This window comes from Phocoena phocoena, chromosome 2, assembly GCF_963924675.1.
Source record: "Phocoena phocoena chromosome 2, mPhoPho1.1, whole genome shotgun sequence".
Classification (NCBI taxonomy): domain Eukaryota; kingdom Metazoa; phylum Chordata; class Mammalia; order Artiodactyla; family Phocoenidae; genus Phocoena; species Phocoena phocoena.
In genome coordinates this window covers 32,314,663-32,329,056 of record NC_089220.1, presented here as the reverse complement: position 1 = coordinate 32,329,056, position 14,394 = coordinate 32,314,663, and the positions used below count along the sequence as shown (strand labels likewise).

At 48.1% G+C, this 14,394-nt stretch overlaps 1 protein-coding gene across 1 annotated transcript in view; it reads left to right on the top strand.

The window, feature by feature from the left end:
• The window catches only part of GALNT16 (polypeptide N-acetylgalactosaminyltransferase 16), a 100,849-nt gene that overhangs the window by 64,248 nt on the left and 22,207 nt on the right, over nt 1–14,394 (top strand). The window contains exons 2-6 of the mRNA XM_065872953.1: nt 6,701–6,858; nt 8,430–8,528; nt 9,714–9,781; nt 10,329–10,394; nt 12,494–12,615. Of these exons, the coding sequence (XP_065729025.1) occupies nt 6,701–6,858; nt 8,430–8,528; nt 9,714–9,781; nt 10,329–10,394; nt 12,494–12,615 (513 nt within the window). The remainder of the gene's footprint in view (nt 1–6,700; nt 6,859–8,429; nt 8,529–9,713; nt 9,782–10,328; nt 10,395–12,493; nt 12,616–14,394) is intronic.

Genomic DNA, 14,394 nt, shown 5'->3' with positions numbered 1-14,394 from the left:
TTGTCCATTGATTCGTTTGCAAATATTTTCTCCCATTCTGAGGGTTGTCTTCTCGTCTTGTTTGTAGTTTCTTTTGCTTTGCAAAAGATTTTAGGTTTCATTAGGTCCCATTTGTTTATTTTTGTTTCCATTACTCTAGGAGCTGGGTCAAAAAAGATCTTGCTGTGATTTATGTCAAAAAGTGTTCTTCCTATGTTTTCCTCTAAGAGTTTTATAGTGTCCCGTCTTACATTTAGGTCTCTAATCCATTTTGAGTTTATTTTTATGTATGGTGTTAGGGAGTGTTCTAATTTCATTCTTTTACATGTAGCTGTCCAGTTTTCCCAGCACCAATTATTGAAGAGACTGTCTTTTCTCCATTGTATATCCTTGCCTCCTTTGTCATAGATTAGTTGACCGTAGGTGTGTGGGTTTATCTCTGTGCTTTCTGTCCTGTTCCATTGACCTATATTTCTGTTTTTGTGCCAGTACCATATTGTCTTGATTACTATAGCTTTGTAGTATAGTCTAAAGTCAGGGAGTCTGATTCCTCCAGCTCTGTTTTTTTCCCTCAAGACTGCTTTGGCTATTCGGGGTCTTTTGTGTCTCCATACAAATTTTAAGATTTTTTGTTCCAGTTCTGTAAAAAATGCCATTGGTGGGCTTCCCTGGTGGTGAGTGGTTGAGAGTCTACCTGCCGATACAGGGGACATGGGTTCATGCCCCGGTCCGGGAAGATCCCACATGCCGAGGAGCGGCTGGGCCCGTGAGCCATGCTGCTGAGCCTGCGCATCCAGAGCCTGTGCTCCGCAACGGGAGAGGCCACAACAGTGAGAGGCCCGCGTACCACAAAAAAAAAAAAAAAAAAAAAAAAATGCCATTGGTAATTTGATAGGGATTGCATTGAATCTGTAGATTGCTTTGGGTAGTATAGTCATTTTCCCGATATTGATTCTTCCTATCCAAGAACATGGTATATCTCTCCATCTGTTTGTATCATCTTTAATTTCTTTCATCAGTGTCTTATAGTTTTCTGCATACAGGTCTTTTGTCTCCCTAAGTAGGTTTACTCCTAGGTATTTTATTCTTTTTGTTGCAATGCTAAATGGAAGTGTTTCCTTAATTTCTCTTTCAGATTTTTCATCATTAGTGTATAGGAATGCAAGAGATTTCTGTGCAGTAATATTGTATCCTGCAACTTTACCAGATTCATTGATTAGTTCTAGTTTCTAGTTTTCTAGCTCTAGTTTTCTGGTGGCATCTTTAGGATTCTCTATGCATAGTATCATGTCATCTGCCAACAGTGACAGTTTAACTTCTTCTTTTCCAATTTGTATTCCTTTTATTTCTTTTTCTTCTCTGATTGCCGTGGCTAGGACTTCCAAAACTATGTTGAATAATAGTGGTGAGAGTGGACATCCTTGTCTTGTTCCTGATCTTAGAGGAAATGCTTTCAGTTTTTCACCATTGAGAATGATGTTTGTCTTATACAGCCTTTATTATATTGAGGTAGGTTCCCTGTATGCCCACTTTCTAGAGAGTTTTTATCATAACTGGGTGTTGAATTTTGTCAAAAGCTTTTTCTGCATCTATTGAGATGATCATATGGTTTTTCTTCTTCAATTTGTTAATATGCTGTATTACTTTGATTGATTTGCATATATAGAAGAATCCTTGCATCCCTGGGATAAATCCCACTTGATCATGGTGTATGATTCTTTTAATGTGTTGTTGGATTCTGTTTGCTATTATTTTGTTGAGGATTTTTGCATATATATTTATCAGTGATATTGGTCTGTGATTGTCTTTTTCTCTAGTATCTTTGTCTGGTTTTGGTATCAGGGTGATGGTGGCTTCATAGAATGAATTTGGGAGTGTTCCTTCCTCTGCAATTTTTTGGAAGAGTTTGAGAAGGATGGGTGTTAGCTCTTCTCTAAATGTTTGATAGAATTCACCTGTGAAGCCATCTGGTCCTGGACTTTTGTTTGTTGGAAGATTTTAAATCACAGTTTCAATTTCATTACTTGTGATTGGTCTGTTCATATTTTCTATTTCTTCCTGGTTCAGTCTTGGAAGGTTATACCTTTCTGAAAATTTGTCCATTTCTTCCAGGTTGCCCATTTTATTGGCATCGAGTTGCTTGTAATAATCTCTTAGGATGCTTTGTAGTTCTGTGGTGTCTGTTGTAACTTCTCCTTTTTCATTTCTAATTTTCTTTTTTTTTTTCTTTTTCTAATTTTCTTGATTTGAGTGCTCTCCCTCTTTTTCTTGATGAGTCTGGCTAACGGTTTATCAATTTTGTTTATCTTCTCAAAGAACCAGCTTTTAGTTTTATTGATCTTTGCTATTGTTTCCTTTGTTTCTATTTCATTTATATCTGCTCTGATATTTATGATTTCTTTCCTATGTTAACTTTGGGTTTTGTTTGTTCTTCTTTCTCTAGTTCCTTTAGGTGTTAGGTTAGATTGTTTATTTGAGATTTTTCTTGTTTCTTGAGGTAGGCTTGTCTTGCTATAAACTTCCCTCTTAGAACTGCTTTTGCTGCATCCCATAGGTTGTGGATCATCGTGTTTTCTTGTCATTGGTCTCTAGGTATTTTTTGATTTCCTCTTTGATTTCTTCAGTGATCTCTTGGTTATTTAGTAATGTATTGTTTAGCCTCCATGTGTTTGTGTTTACTATGTTTTTTTCCCTGTAATTGATTTCTAATCACATAGCATTGTGGTCAGAAAAGATGCTTGATATGATTTCAATTTTGTTAAATTTACTGAGGCTTGATTTGTGACCCAAGATGTGATCTATCCTGGAGAATATTCCGTGTGTAGTTGAGAAGAAAGTGTAATCTGCTGTATTTGGATGGAATATCCTATAAATATCAATTAAATCTATCTGATCTATTGTGTCATTTAAAGCTTGTGTTTCCCTATTAACTTTCTGTTTGGATGATCTGTCCATTGGTGTAAGTGAGGTGTTAAAGGTCCCCCACTATTATTCTGTTACTGTCGATTTCCTCTTTTATAGATGTTAGCAGTTGCCTTATGTATTGAGGTGCTCCTATGTTGGGTGCATATAGATTTATAATTGTTATATCTTCTTCTTGGATTGATCCCTTGTTCATTATGTAGTGTCCTTCCTTATCTCTTGTAACATTGTTTATTTTAAAGTCACTTTATCTGATATGAGTATTGCTACTCCAGCTTTCTTTTGATTTCCATCTGCATGGAATATCTTTTTCCATCTCCTCCCTTTCAGTCTGTATGTGTCACTAGGTCTGAAGTGGGTCTCTTGTAGACAGTATATATATGGGTGTTGTTTTTGTATCCATTCAGGGAGCCTCAGTCTTTTGGTTGGAGCACTTAATCCATTCACTTTTAAGGTTATTATTGATATGTATGTTCCTATGACCATTTTCTTAATTGTTATGGGTTTCTTTTTGTAGGTCCTTTTCTTCTCTTGTGTTTCCTACTTAGAGAAGTTCCTTTAGCATTTGTTGTAGAGCTGGTTTTGTGGTGCTGAATTCTCTTAGCTTTTGCTTGTATGTAAAGCTTTGATTTCCCCGTAGAATCTGAATGAGATCCTTGCTGGGTAGAGCAATCTTGGTTGTAGGTTCTTCCCTTTCATCACTTTAAATATGTCATGCCATTCCCTTCTGGCTTGTAGAGTTTCTGCTGAGAAATCAGCTGTTAACCTTATGGGAGTTCCCTTGTATGTTATTTTTCTCTTGCTGCTTTCAATAATTTTTCTTTGTCTTTAATTTTTGCCAATTTGATTACTATGTGTCTTGGCATGTTTCTCCTTGAGTTTATCCTGTCTGGGACTCTCTGTGCTTCCTGGACTTGTGTGGCTATTTCCTTTCCCATGTTAGGGAAGTTTTCGACTATAATCTCTTCAAATATTTTCTCAGGTCCTATCTCTCTCTCTTCTCCTTCTGGGACCCCTACAATGCAAATGTTGTTGCGTTTAATGTTGTCCCAGAGATCTCTTGGGCTGTCTTCATTTCTTTTCATCATTTTCTCTTTATTCTGTTCCATAGCCGTGAATTCCACCATTCTCTCTTCCAGGTCACTTATCCGTTCTTCTGCCTCAGTTATTCTGCTGTTGATTCCCTCTAGTGTGTTTTTCATTTCAGTTATTGTATTGTTCATCTCTGTTTGTTTGTTCTTTAATTCTTCTAGGTCTTTGTTAAACATGTCTTACATCTTCTCAATATTTGCCTCCATTCTTCTTCTGAGGTCCTGGATCATCTTCACTGTCATTATTCTGAATTCTTTTTCTGGAAGGTTGCCTATCTCCACTTCACTTAGTTGTTTTTCTGGGGTTGTATCTTGTTCCTTCATCTGGTACATAGCCCTCTGCCTTTTCATCTTGTCTATCTTTCTGTGAATGTGGTTTTTGTTCCACAGGCTGCAGGATTGTAGTTCTTCTTGCTTCTGCTCTGTGCCTTCTGGTGGATGAGGCTATCTAAGAGGCTTGTGCAAGTTTTCTGATGCGAGGGACTGGTGGTGGGTAGAGCTGGCTGTTGCTCTGGTTGGCAGAGCTCAGTAAAACTTTAATCCGTTTATTTGCTGATGGGTGGGGCTTGTTTCCCTCCCTGTTGCTTGTTTGGCCTGAGGCCACCCAACACTGGAGCCTACCTGGCTCTTTGCTGGGGCTAATGGCGGACGCTGGGAGGGCTCACGCCGAGGAGTACTTCCCAGACCTTCTGCTGCCAGTGTCCTTGTCCTCACAGTGAGACACAGCCACCCCCGCCTCTGCAGGAGACCCTCCTACACTAGCAGGTAGGTCTGGTTCAGTCTCCTATGGGGTCACTGCTCCTTCCCCTGGGTCCCGATGCGCACACTACTTTGTGTGTGCCCTCCACGAGTGGAGTCTCTGTTTCCCCCAGTCCTGTGGAAGTGCTGCAATCAATTCCCACTAGGCTTCAAAGTCTGATTCTCTAGGAATTCCTCCTCCCGTTGCTGAACCCCCAGGTTGGGAAGCCTGACGTGGGGCTCAGAACCTTTACTCTCGTGGGTGGAATTGTGTGGTATAAGTGTTCTCCAGTTTGTGAGTCACTCACCCAGCAGTTACGGGATTTGATTTTACTGTGATTGTGCCCCTCCTACCGTCTCATTGTGACTTCCCCTTTGTCTTTGGATGTGGGGTATCTTTTCTGGAGTTCCAGTGTCTTCCTTTTGATGATTTTTCAGCAGTTGGTTGTGATTCTGGTGCTCTCGCATGAGGGAGTGAGAGCATGTCCTTGTACTCCACCATCTTGAACCAATCCCCTCCTTCCACTCATCCTCTCTTTCCTGCAATGGATTGTGAGTCTATGGGGACACTGACCCATCTGTCCAGTCCCCGGCATGGCACCAAATAAGAATATCACAGTGCGGCAGTGCAGCTGTTGTCACCATCCTGAGTATGTGTGTGACACAGGGCTGGGCCCAGTACACATGAGGAAACCTCCCTCACTGGCTGTGACCTCAGGGAGCTCAGGGACTGGTTCCTAGGAGGCATGAACACTACAGAGAGGCAGCCCTAGGAGACAGGCACTCCCCGGAACCTTTGCATTCCTGTCCCATGAGGCTGGGAGCTAGGCTCTCAGGGGAATGTGGAGGCCCTGGGCTGCTGGTAGATCACCCAACACATCCATCTCCTCTCCACAGGTCGAGCTGTCTTCTTGGGACTGTCCCTCTAGAGACTAGGCCTGTGATGGAGTTCTCATGCAGGGGTTCTGTGCCTGGACAACTCTCACCCGCCTTCCTGCTGCCCCTGTGGGCTCACAGCTCCTGCCCGGGCTTCTGGTCAAGTGGAAGGGGCGGAGTCGAGATGCACTCACCGTTGATGATATTTCCAGGCAACATCCAGCTGGCAGTGTGTTTCAGATAATGAGATGTCAGGATCCATCCACTCATCCATGCGTCTCAGATGTATCTTTCCCCAGTGTCTTTCATGGGGGGACTTTGGGAGCACAAAGCAGGGTGTGGCTAAGAGGAGGGAGGCTGGGCCACGGCATCTGTCATCCATCACTCCCCAGCACTTAAAACCAGGCTGCCCGGGAGGTCTGACGTGAGCTATTTCAGCAGCAAACACAAGTCCCAGAGAAGATGCATCACTGCCCGTGCGTTTGCATCCTAGCAGCTCTGGCATTAGCCTGTGAGGGCCCACCTGACCTCACAGGTGGTTCTCTGGGCAGCATCTTGTCCCAGCGTTGGATGTTTTACTGATCAGGCCCCTCCTTCATGCCTAGCCCAGTGTCAGGCCCAGGTTTATCCCTAGGAGACTGTCATTCTGCAGGTTGCTTGGTGACCTCTCAGGACACCTCATCTTGGGGGTCAGGTGCCCTCCAGGTGTCACCATCTCCATATCCAGCGAAGAGCCCTGGTCAAGAGTGTGGGCTTCAGAGTCAGAACAACCATTTTGACTCCAGAAACCTGTGAGTCACTAGCTCTGACCTTGAGCTTTTTTATTAATAGGTTTTATTATTTAAGAGCAGTTTTAGGTGCACAAAGTTCAGCGGAAGGTATGGAGAGTTCCCATGTACTCCCTGCCCCCACACAGGGGGGTACCGTCACGAGCCTCAGTTTCCTCATCTGTACAGCGGGGGAAATAACGATCTCCTGCTCACAGGTACAAATGAGGTAATGCAGTTGGGTCCTACCGTGTCGTAAGTGCTTACCACACAGTGGCTACTTTCTCCTCTTGCCTGTGGCCCCTCTGATGCTGACCTTTGTCTCAGGTGACAGGAACACCCTCGAAAGGCTTTGAAGAGAAGGCATACCTGGCAGCCAAGCAGCTGAAGCCTGGAGAGGACCCCTACAGACAGCATGCCTTCAACCAGCTGGAGAGCGACAAGCTGAGCCCTGACCGGCCCATCCGGGACACCCGCCATTACAGGTGTGGCCTCCATTGTGCCGGTGGAGAAAGAAAGGTGGAGGGAAGGGCCAGCACCAGTTGGCTTTTCTTTCAGCCATGTGGATTTAAGAAATGAGGAAGATTTCCTCAGACTCGGTCCAGCTATTGAGACATTCAAACCCTTACCATCTGTCGTTTTCCTGACTCACCTTTATTTCATTGACCTCCTGAGAGCCTGAGAGGTCCAAGGAGACTTCCCAGTGAGGCCAGAGAGGCCCCTAAATACCTCAGGCTGGAATCCCAGCAAGAGTGACCTGCCAGGGGACCACGGGGAGGTCTGAAGGGGGTGGGCTAGCCTGGCGTTCTTGGTGCCCATCTGGTGATGTCTGAGGTGAAGAGGGGCCGCCAGCCCTGCCTGCACTGTGCAAACAGTAGAGCGCTGTGCACCGCCCCACTGGTATCCCTTTCCTTCCTCTCTTCCTGCCCCACTGCCGCCACTTCCTCAGCAACTCCCAGAAATGCTCGGCAGTCTTTTGCTCTTTGTTCTCCCAGAGTGGTAGGTGGGAGAGGCCCTAGACCAGGCTCAAGGACACCTTCCGTGCTGATCCCAGCTCGGACTCTGCTCAGTGTGAGCGGGCAAGTCATCAGCCCCCTCCCTCGTTCAGGCCCTTGTAGTGTCCTGTCTGGAGGATACGGGTCTCCACCTTCAATCTCTCCTCTTGCCATAATGAAAAAACAGTCACCAGTGGAATAGTCAGAGAGCAATTGTAATAAAGAAGATTGCCATGAAAACTAGCACTGCGGCTGCTTTCCCACCACGGCCCCAGGAGCACCAATAAATGCATTCACAGAAGCATTTGCAGAACCGACAAGGATGAAGCCTGGCAGGGATGGATCATTTTAATTCCCTTTTCTGAGCATGGGGAAGCCAATTGGCCCAAAATGTGGTGTCTGGAGAAGGTGGAGCACAGAGCTGCTGGGCGAAGGAGTGAGGTAGGGGGAAGTGCCTTTGGTGTCTCCTCAGAGACTCGGTTTCCCCTAGGTGTCCCAGGGCCCATGGGAAGAGTGGGGCTGCTTCCCTGCCTGGTGTCACCAGGTGGCTGTTAATGGTGGCAGCGAGAGGGAGGAATTCACGGGAGGACGGGATGGGAACGATTCCTCTCCAGATCCCACCAGATGTCAGGAGCCGCTACATCCGAAGGAAGAAGCTACAGGGTGTCAGAGACAAAGAGAGGCCATTTTCCCTCTTCTCCCCTCCACCATTCTGTCTCTCTTGGCTGCCCCATCGGGCAGGGAGTTCTGTCTGTTGGTCCGGGGCTTGATCCTGGGGCCTGTGTGGTGCCTATACACGTCGATCCCTCAACACTTCAGTGACTGTGGGGCTCCGAGTGCTCTAGGTCTTTTGTAAAGAGCATGCAGGCCTGGAAAGGTCCCCCAACCTGTGCTTCCCTCCAAGGACTCCAGGCTGGGCGGCCTGAGTGGGGTGTGCATGGGTGTGGAGGCCCAGGGCCCACGCCTGGCTTCAGGGGGCAGCAGGCCGGCCAAAGAGAAGCTTAAGCCTGCCCTGAGATCACTCTCACAGCTGCCCTCTGACCTCTCTGCTCTCTTCTCAGTTGCCCATCCGTGTCCTATTCGTCAGACTTGCCGGCCACCAGCGTCATCATCACCTTCCACAACGAAGCCCGCTCTACCCTCCTGCGCACGGTGAAAAGGTAAGCCCCACCTTGGACCTTTCATCTCCGTGGTGCTGTTCCCCCAGGCCTTGGGGATCTGCTGGGCCCTGGCAGGGGAGAACACTGAGACTGGGTGCTGTGGCCAGATGGCGTGAAGACCAGCGGGCACTGGCAGGGGGGGATCTGCCCTTCTGAGAGGCTGAGGCTGGCGCATCAGGGTCAGGGAGACCCAAGAAGTCCAACTGTTAGCGAGATGCACAAACACAAGGTCAGGTCCCCAGGACTCAGGCGGAAATGCAGGGGTCAGGAGCCCAGGGTGGTGGGGACAGACGTGAGGCCTCAGGTGGATGGATACCAGCCCAGTAGGCACCTGTCAGCGACTCAGAGAGCGGTGCCCCTCCTGTTCTCCTAAGCTTGGCCCCGTGGTCAAGTCTGACTTCTACTCACCTCATTTCTTAATGAACTTAGATAAGAATAGGATTCAGGGGCTTCCCTGGTGGCGTAGTGGTGGAGAGTCCGCCTGCCGATGCAGGGGACACGGGTTCGTGCCCCGGTCCGGGAAGATCCCACATGCCGCGGAGCGGCTGGGCCCGTGAGCCGTGGCCGCTGAGCCTGCGCGTCTGGAGCCTGTGCTCCGCAACAGGAGAGGCCACCACAGTGAGAGGCCCGCGTACCGCAAAAAAAAAAAAAAAAAAGAATAGGATTCGGAATGGAGTACCCAGTGATATTCCAGGGATTAAAGAAGTTTAGGTTTCCTTCACCAGGGAGTGAAGGAGGAGGAGGGATGGTATGAGGGAAAGAGTTGGCAGGGAAGCTTTCTGAGAACACCCCTCCTGACCCATCAGGCCAGAAGGAGCCTCGCTAGCTTTCCAAGCAGACAGCTTCGGGGCCAGCGGGGGTTGTCCTCAGGTGGGCTTGTTAAGCCCAGGTAGCCAGAGCGGCTAAGGTCCTGCCTCAACAGCTAAACTAGGGCAGTCCCTACCCCCCATCTGAGGTGGGTCCCAAGTACCTGAGGGTCCAGGCAGCAGGGTCGGCTGGGTCTTGGAGGAGCCTGAGGAACACACTGCCCCTCAGCCATTGACCAGGGCCCAGAAGGTTTGCTAGCAGCTGCCCGTGGCCAGTGTGCTGGCTTCCGAGGTGGGCGGTGGGGGAACCCATGGCAGGAAGAAGGAAGTAGAAGGTGGCCCCTAAATCTGGGCTCCTCTGTCCCCGTCACTCCTCCAGCGTCCTGAACAGAACTCCTGCCAGCCTGATCCAGGAGATCATTCTAGTGGATGACTTCAGTTCAGATCGTAAGTGTGCACCTTCTTTTTTCGCACCCCTTCACACCCCATTTCCCCAGAATGCCAAGGGAAGCACTCTTGAGGTTGTTCTGGCCATCACAGGCTGACCTCTGCTCCCCACGGGGATCTTCAGTCTTTTCTAGGTGCCCTCCCTGGCTCTGCTCCCTGGTGCAAAAGGAGTGGTGTTGCTTTGATGGGACACCAGTGAGATGACATTAAAAAAAAAATTAAAATGAAGCATCCTTCATTATCACAACTGCCGTGTGCAGAATATTGTCCCCACAATCTAGCGCCGAGGCTGTTGGACTGGTGACAGTGCTGGCGCTCTCTGGTGCCCCCTGGGGGGTAATGCCACAAGTACAGGCAGTCCTCAGTCTGGCTGGGGAGTGGAGGACAGGGCAATCCTTTGGCCTGTGGAGATGACCACTCTCCTCCATGCCTCGCCTTCCCCTGGGCCTGGTCTGGAGAAGCTCCTGGGAAGTTCCAGTAGTGGTCGAACCACGTGTGGTCTGACGTCAATATCTGAATGGGCTTGCTTCCTTCTCTCCACCCTCAGCTGAAGACTGTCTTCTCCTGACCAGGATCACCAAGGTCAAATGCCTGCGCAACGACCGGCGGGAAGGTAAGTTCTTGGACCCGAGGTGCCACCGCAGAGCTCTTTTGATATAGACTTCTGCACCTCCCCGCTCCCTTTTGGTGCCATGTCATACCAAGCCAGTGTGGTCCTGCTGCATTCCTGGTGGCCAGGACCAAGGTCTGGAGAAAGACCCTCTTGCTATCTTGGGTCAGCCCCTATCACAGTATGGCTGTAGGTAAGTAGCTCTACTTCCGGCTGCCTTCGTTGTCTCTCGTGAGAAATGGGAATAATAATAGTACCCTTTCTGTCCTGCACAGTTATTGTAAGGATTAAATGCTTTGAGAAAACCACAGGGCAGTATAAAGCAGATGTGACCTCACTTGCAATCAAGAGCTGTTTTGGAGCACCGACTACAGTGTAGGGTTGTACACGGCACTCTAGGGGACACAAAAGAAGTATAAATATGGTCCCTGCCCTCGGAGAGCTTATTATGGAGCTGAGGCTGGTTATAATTATATGGGGTAGAAAGGCGATGGAGGAGAGGGGAATAATCGGAGAGGGCCCCTGGATTGGGTGAAGGGGTTGTGAGACAGATGAATAGGGCACAAGGGAGGGCGTTCCAGGCCCGGAGACTCTGCAGGCAAAGGCATCAGTCCGGCCTGGGTACAGGAAGTACTAACAGTCTCCCTACGTTTCCTGCATTCTCACCCTGTAGCACTCACTCTGCCCACATTCTCACGTTCAGTCCTCATAACAGCCCATCATTCTGTTTTGCAAATAAAGAAACTGGGGTTTAAGAAGGTTCAGTAATTTGCCTGGAGTGACGAATAAAGGAACCAGGATTCCACCCTGGGGCAGGGGGCCCACCCAGAGCCCAGCCTCTTAACCTCCGTCTACTTAGTCTCCCCTTCCTGGGAGAATTGGGCCTGGTCAGCACGAGGAATGAGTGGGGTGAGGATAGATGACGGGGGTCATTTAGACTTGATAAAGCAGAGAATAGGGAGCCACTGAAGGTGAGAGAGGGAGAGAGAGAGAAAAAGAGAGGGAGAGAGAGAGGAAGGAAAAAGGGAAGGAGGGAGGGAAGGAAGGAAGGAGGGAGGGAGGGAGGAAAGAAAAAAAGAAAGAAAGGAAGGAAGGAGGAAAGAAAGAAAGGAAGGAAGGAAGGAAAGAAAGAGATGTGATGGGTGTATTTAAGAAAGTCCAGTCAGGCCGAAGGGACCTTCAAACTGGAATGGAAGAGGCCAGAGAGAGATCTCTCCCAAGCCCTGGGTTGCAGGTGCCTTTAGGCCTGGAGTATGCTGTTCCCTGGGGTTTTACCCAACATAGATGTACATTTATGATTAGGTGCTTTACAGCTCCCTATGGAGTAGAAGGATGGGGCAGTAGAGTGCCGGGCAGAGGTGTGGCCAGGGAAATCTCCCCACACCAGTGGCTGCTCTGTCAGGGGCAGGACCATCTGGGTCTCCTCCCTCCTGATCAGGCAAGTCCCCAGCTCCGACCAGGGTGCTGCCAAAAGCGAGGCCATTTTTTGACAGTTGACGAGCCTTCGAGGAGACTGGGGAATGAGGTGGAAGCAGAGTAGAATCTCTGCTCGTGTCGGCTTCCTGGACACCACGCACTGTCCCCAGGAGGCAGGGATTACTCTCTCTGAATCTTCTGGATAAGAAAACTAAGGCTCAGAGAGGTTAAATAATATGCTACAGTTAGTGAAGGGGCTGGCATACTAACTCCAGCTTGTCTTAGTCTAGAAGACTCTCTGCATGTCATAGAGTATCCTCTATGCAGCTGGAGGGGACCACCCTGAGGTTTCTGAGTGGTGGTTTCTGGCTCTCCTTTGGTACCAAACCACACTATATTGCAACTTCTGTTCACTAAACTCTGACTGTTCATCAGTGTGTCCCCAGAGTCCAGTGTCTGGCATGCAGAGGGCACTCAGAGAATAACCTTGGAGTAATGATGGTTGATGGATGGGTGAGAGAAAGAAAAAGAGGGAGGGAAGAAATCAAGAAATACGAAGTAAAGTTAAATCACAATAACTCAGAGGAAACCTCAACCCTAAGGGGCAGAGAGCCCTGAGACTTTGGGGGGACGGATGAGCAGATTGGCTCAGTCCCAGCACCATCCTTTGTCCCTTCCCATTGCAGGGCTGATCCGGTCCCGAGTTCGCGGGGCAGATGCGGCCGCAGCTGCTGTCCTCACCTTTCTGGACAGCCACTGCGAAGTGAACACCGAGTGGCTGCAGCCCATGCTGCAGCGGGTGAAGGAGGTAAGTCTGTCTGTCCCTGGGGGAGCTCTGGACGTGCCCACATGTTCTTGGCATGAGGGGGGATGATGAACGGTCTCTGGAGTTGGGCAGGCAGAGTAGGAAGCCTAAATGGTCTGCTCCCTCCTGAGTAACTTCACCTCATTGAGCTTTCTCATCTGAAAACAGGGATAATTGTAATATTTGTCTGACTGGGTTGTGGTGAGAATTAAATTGGCTGAAAGCCTGGGTGAGCCACAAAGCTCCTACTATGAATGGGTGGTGTTGTTTTCCTCCTGAGGGAGTGATGAGTGAGGGTGAGTCAGGCTGGGAAGCCTGAGAAGGAGGGAGGAGAGGATGGTGTTCTCAAGCAGGGGGGGCCCCTCCCATGTGCCTGCTGTTCTCTAGAATGGGGAGGATTTGGACATATGGAACATAGGATGAGGTGATTTCAACTCAACCATAAAAGACAAATAACCCAATTTAAAAATGAGAAAAGGGCTTCCCTGGCGGCACAGTGGTTAAGAATCCACCTGCCAATGCAGAGGACACGGGTTCGAGCCCTTGTCTGGGAAGATCCCACAGGCCACGGAACAACTAAGCCCATGTGCCACAACTTCTGAGCCTGCGCTCTAGAGCTCGCGAGCCACAACGACTGAGCCTGAGTGCCACAACTACTGAAGCCCGGGCGCCTAGAGCCCATGCTCCGCAACAAGAGAAGCCACCGCATTGAGAAGCCCACGCACCACAATGGAAAATAGACAAATGGTCAACCAGCGCATGAAAAGATGCTCAACATTAAGTCATTAGGGAAATGCAAGTCAAAACCACAATGAGGTACCACTTGATACCTACAGGATGGTTATAATCAAAAGGATGGACAGTACAAGTGCTGGTGAGGATGTAGATAAATAGGAGTCTTTATACATTGATGGGGAGCATGTCAAATGGTGCTGTTCTCCACTTTGGAAAAGTCTGGCACTTCCTCAAAAGTTTAAACATAGAGTTACCATATGACCCAGCAATTCCACTGCTAGGTATATACTCAAGAGAAATGAAAACATACCTCACACAAAAACTTGTGTCTGAGTGTTCAGAGCAGTGTTATTCAGAATAGCTGAAACATGGAAACAGCAAAATGTGTATCAACCGTGAATGGATAAACAGAATGTGATATATCCATACACTGGAATACTGTTCAGCCATAGAAACAATGAAGTAATGGTACATGTTACAATATGGATGAACTTTGAAAACCTTATGCTAAGTGAAAGAAGCCAGTAACAAAAACTGCATATTATATGATTCCATTTATATGAAATGTCCAGAATAAATAAATCCATAGAAATACAAAGGGGATTAGTGGTTGTCAGGGGCTGGAGGGAGCGGGGTATGGGGAGTGACTGCTAATGGTACAGGGTTTCTTACTGGGGTGCTGAAAATGTTTTGAAATTAGAGAGTGGTGACGGTGCCACAACCTTGTGAATATACTACAAACCACTGAATTGTACACTTTAAAATGGCAAATTTTATGGTATATCAATTATATCTAATAAAATTGTTATAAAAATGTGAATTAAATCTCAACACAAAAAGTCTATAAAAACGATAAGGTGAGGCCCCCATAGAACACTGTGGGAGACCATGGATGGTCTCCCCTGATCCGCCACATCCCACATTTTTGTCGTCCTGAGACGGAGTGTGAACTGAGGGGCAGAGCTGGATTCCAAGTTGCAGACAAGAGGATTTTGAGGGTCAGCACAGAATACAGAGAGAGGAGGAAGAAGAAGCCCTGTTCCATGT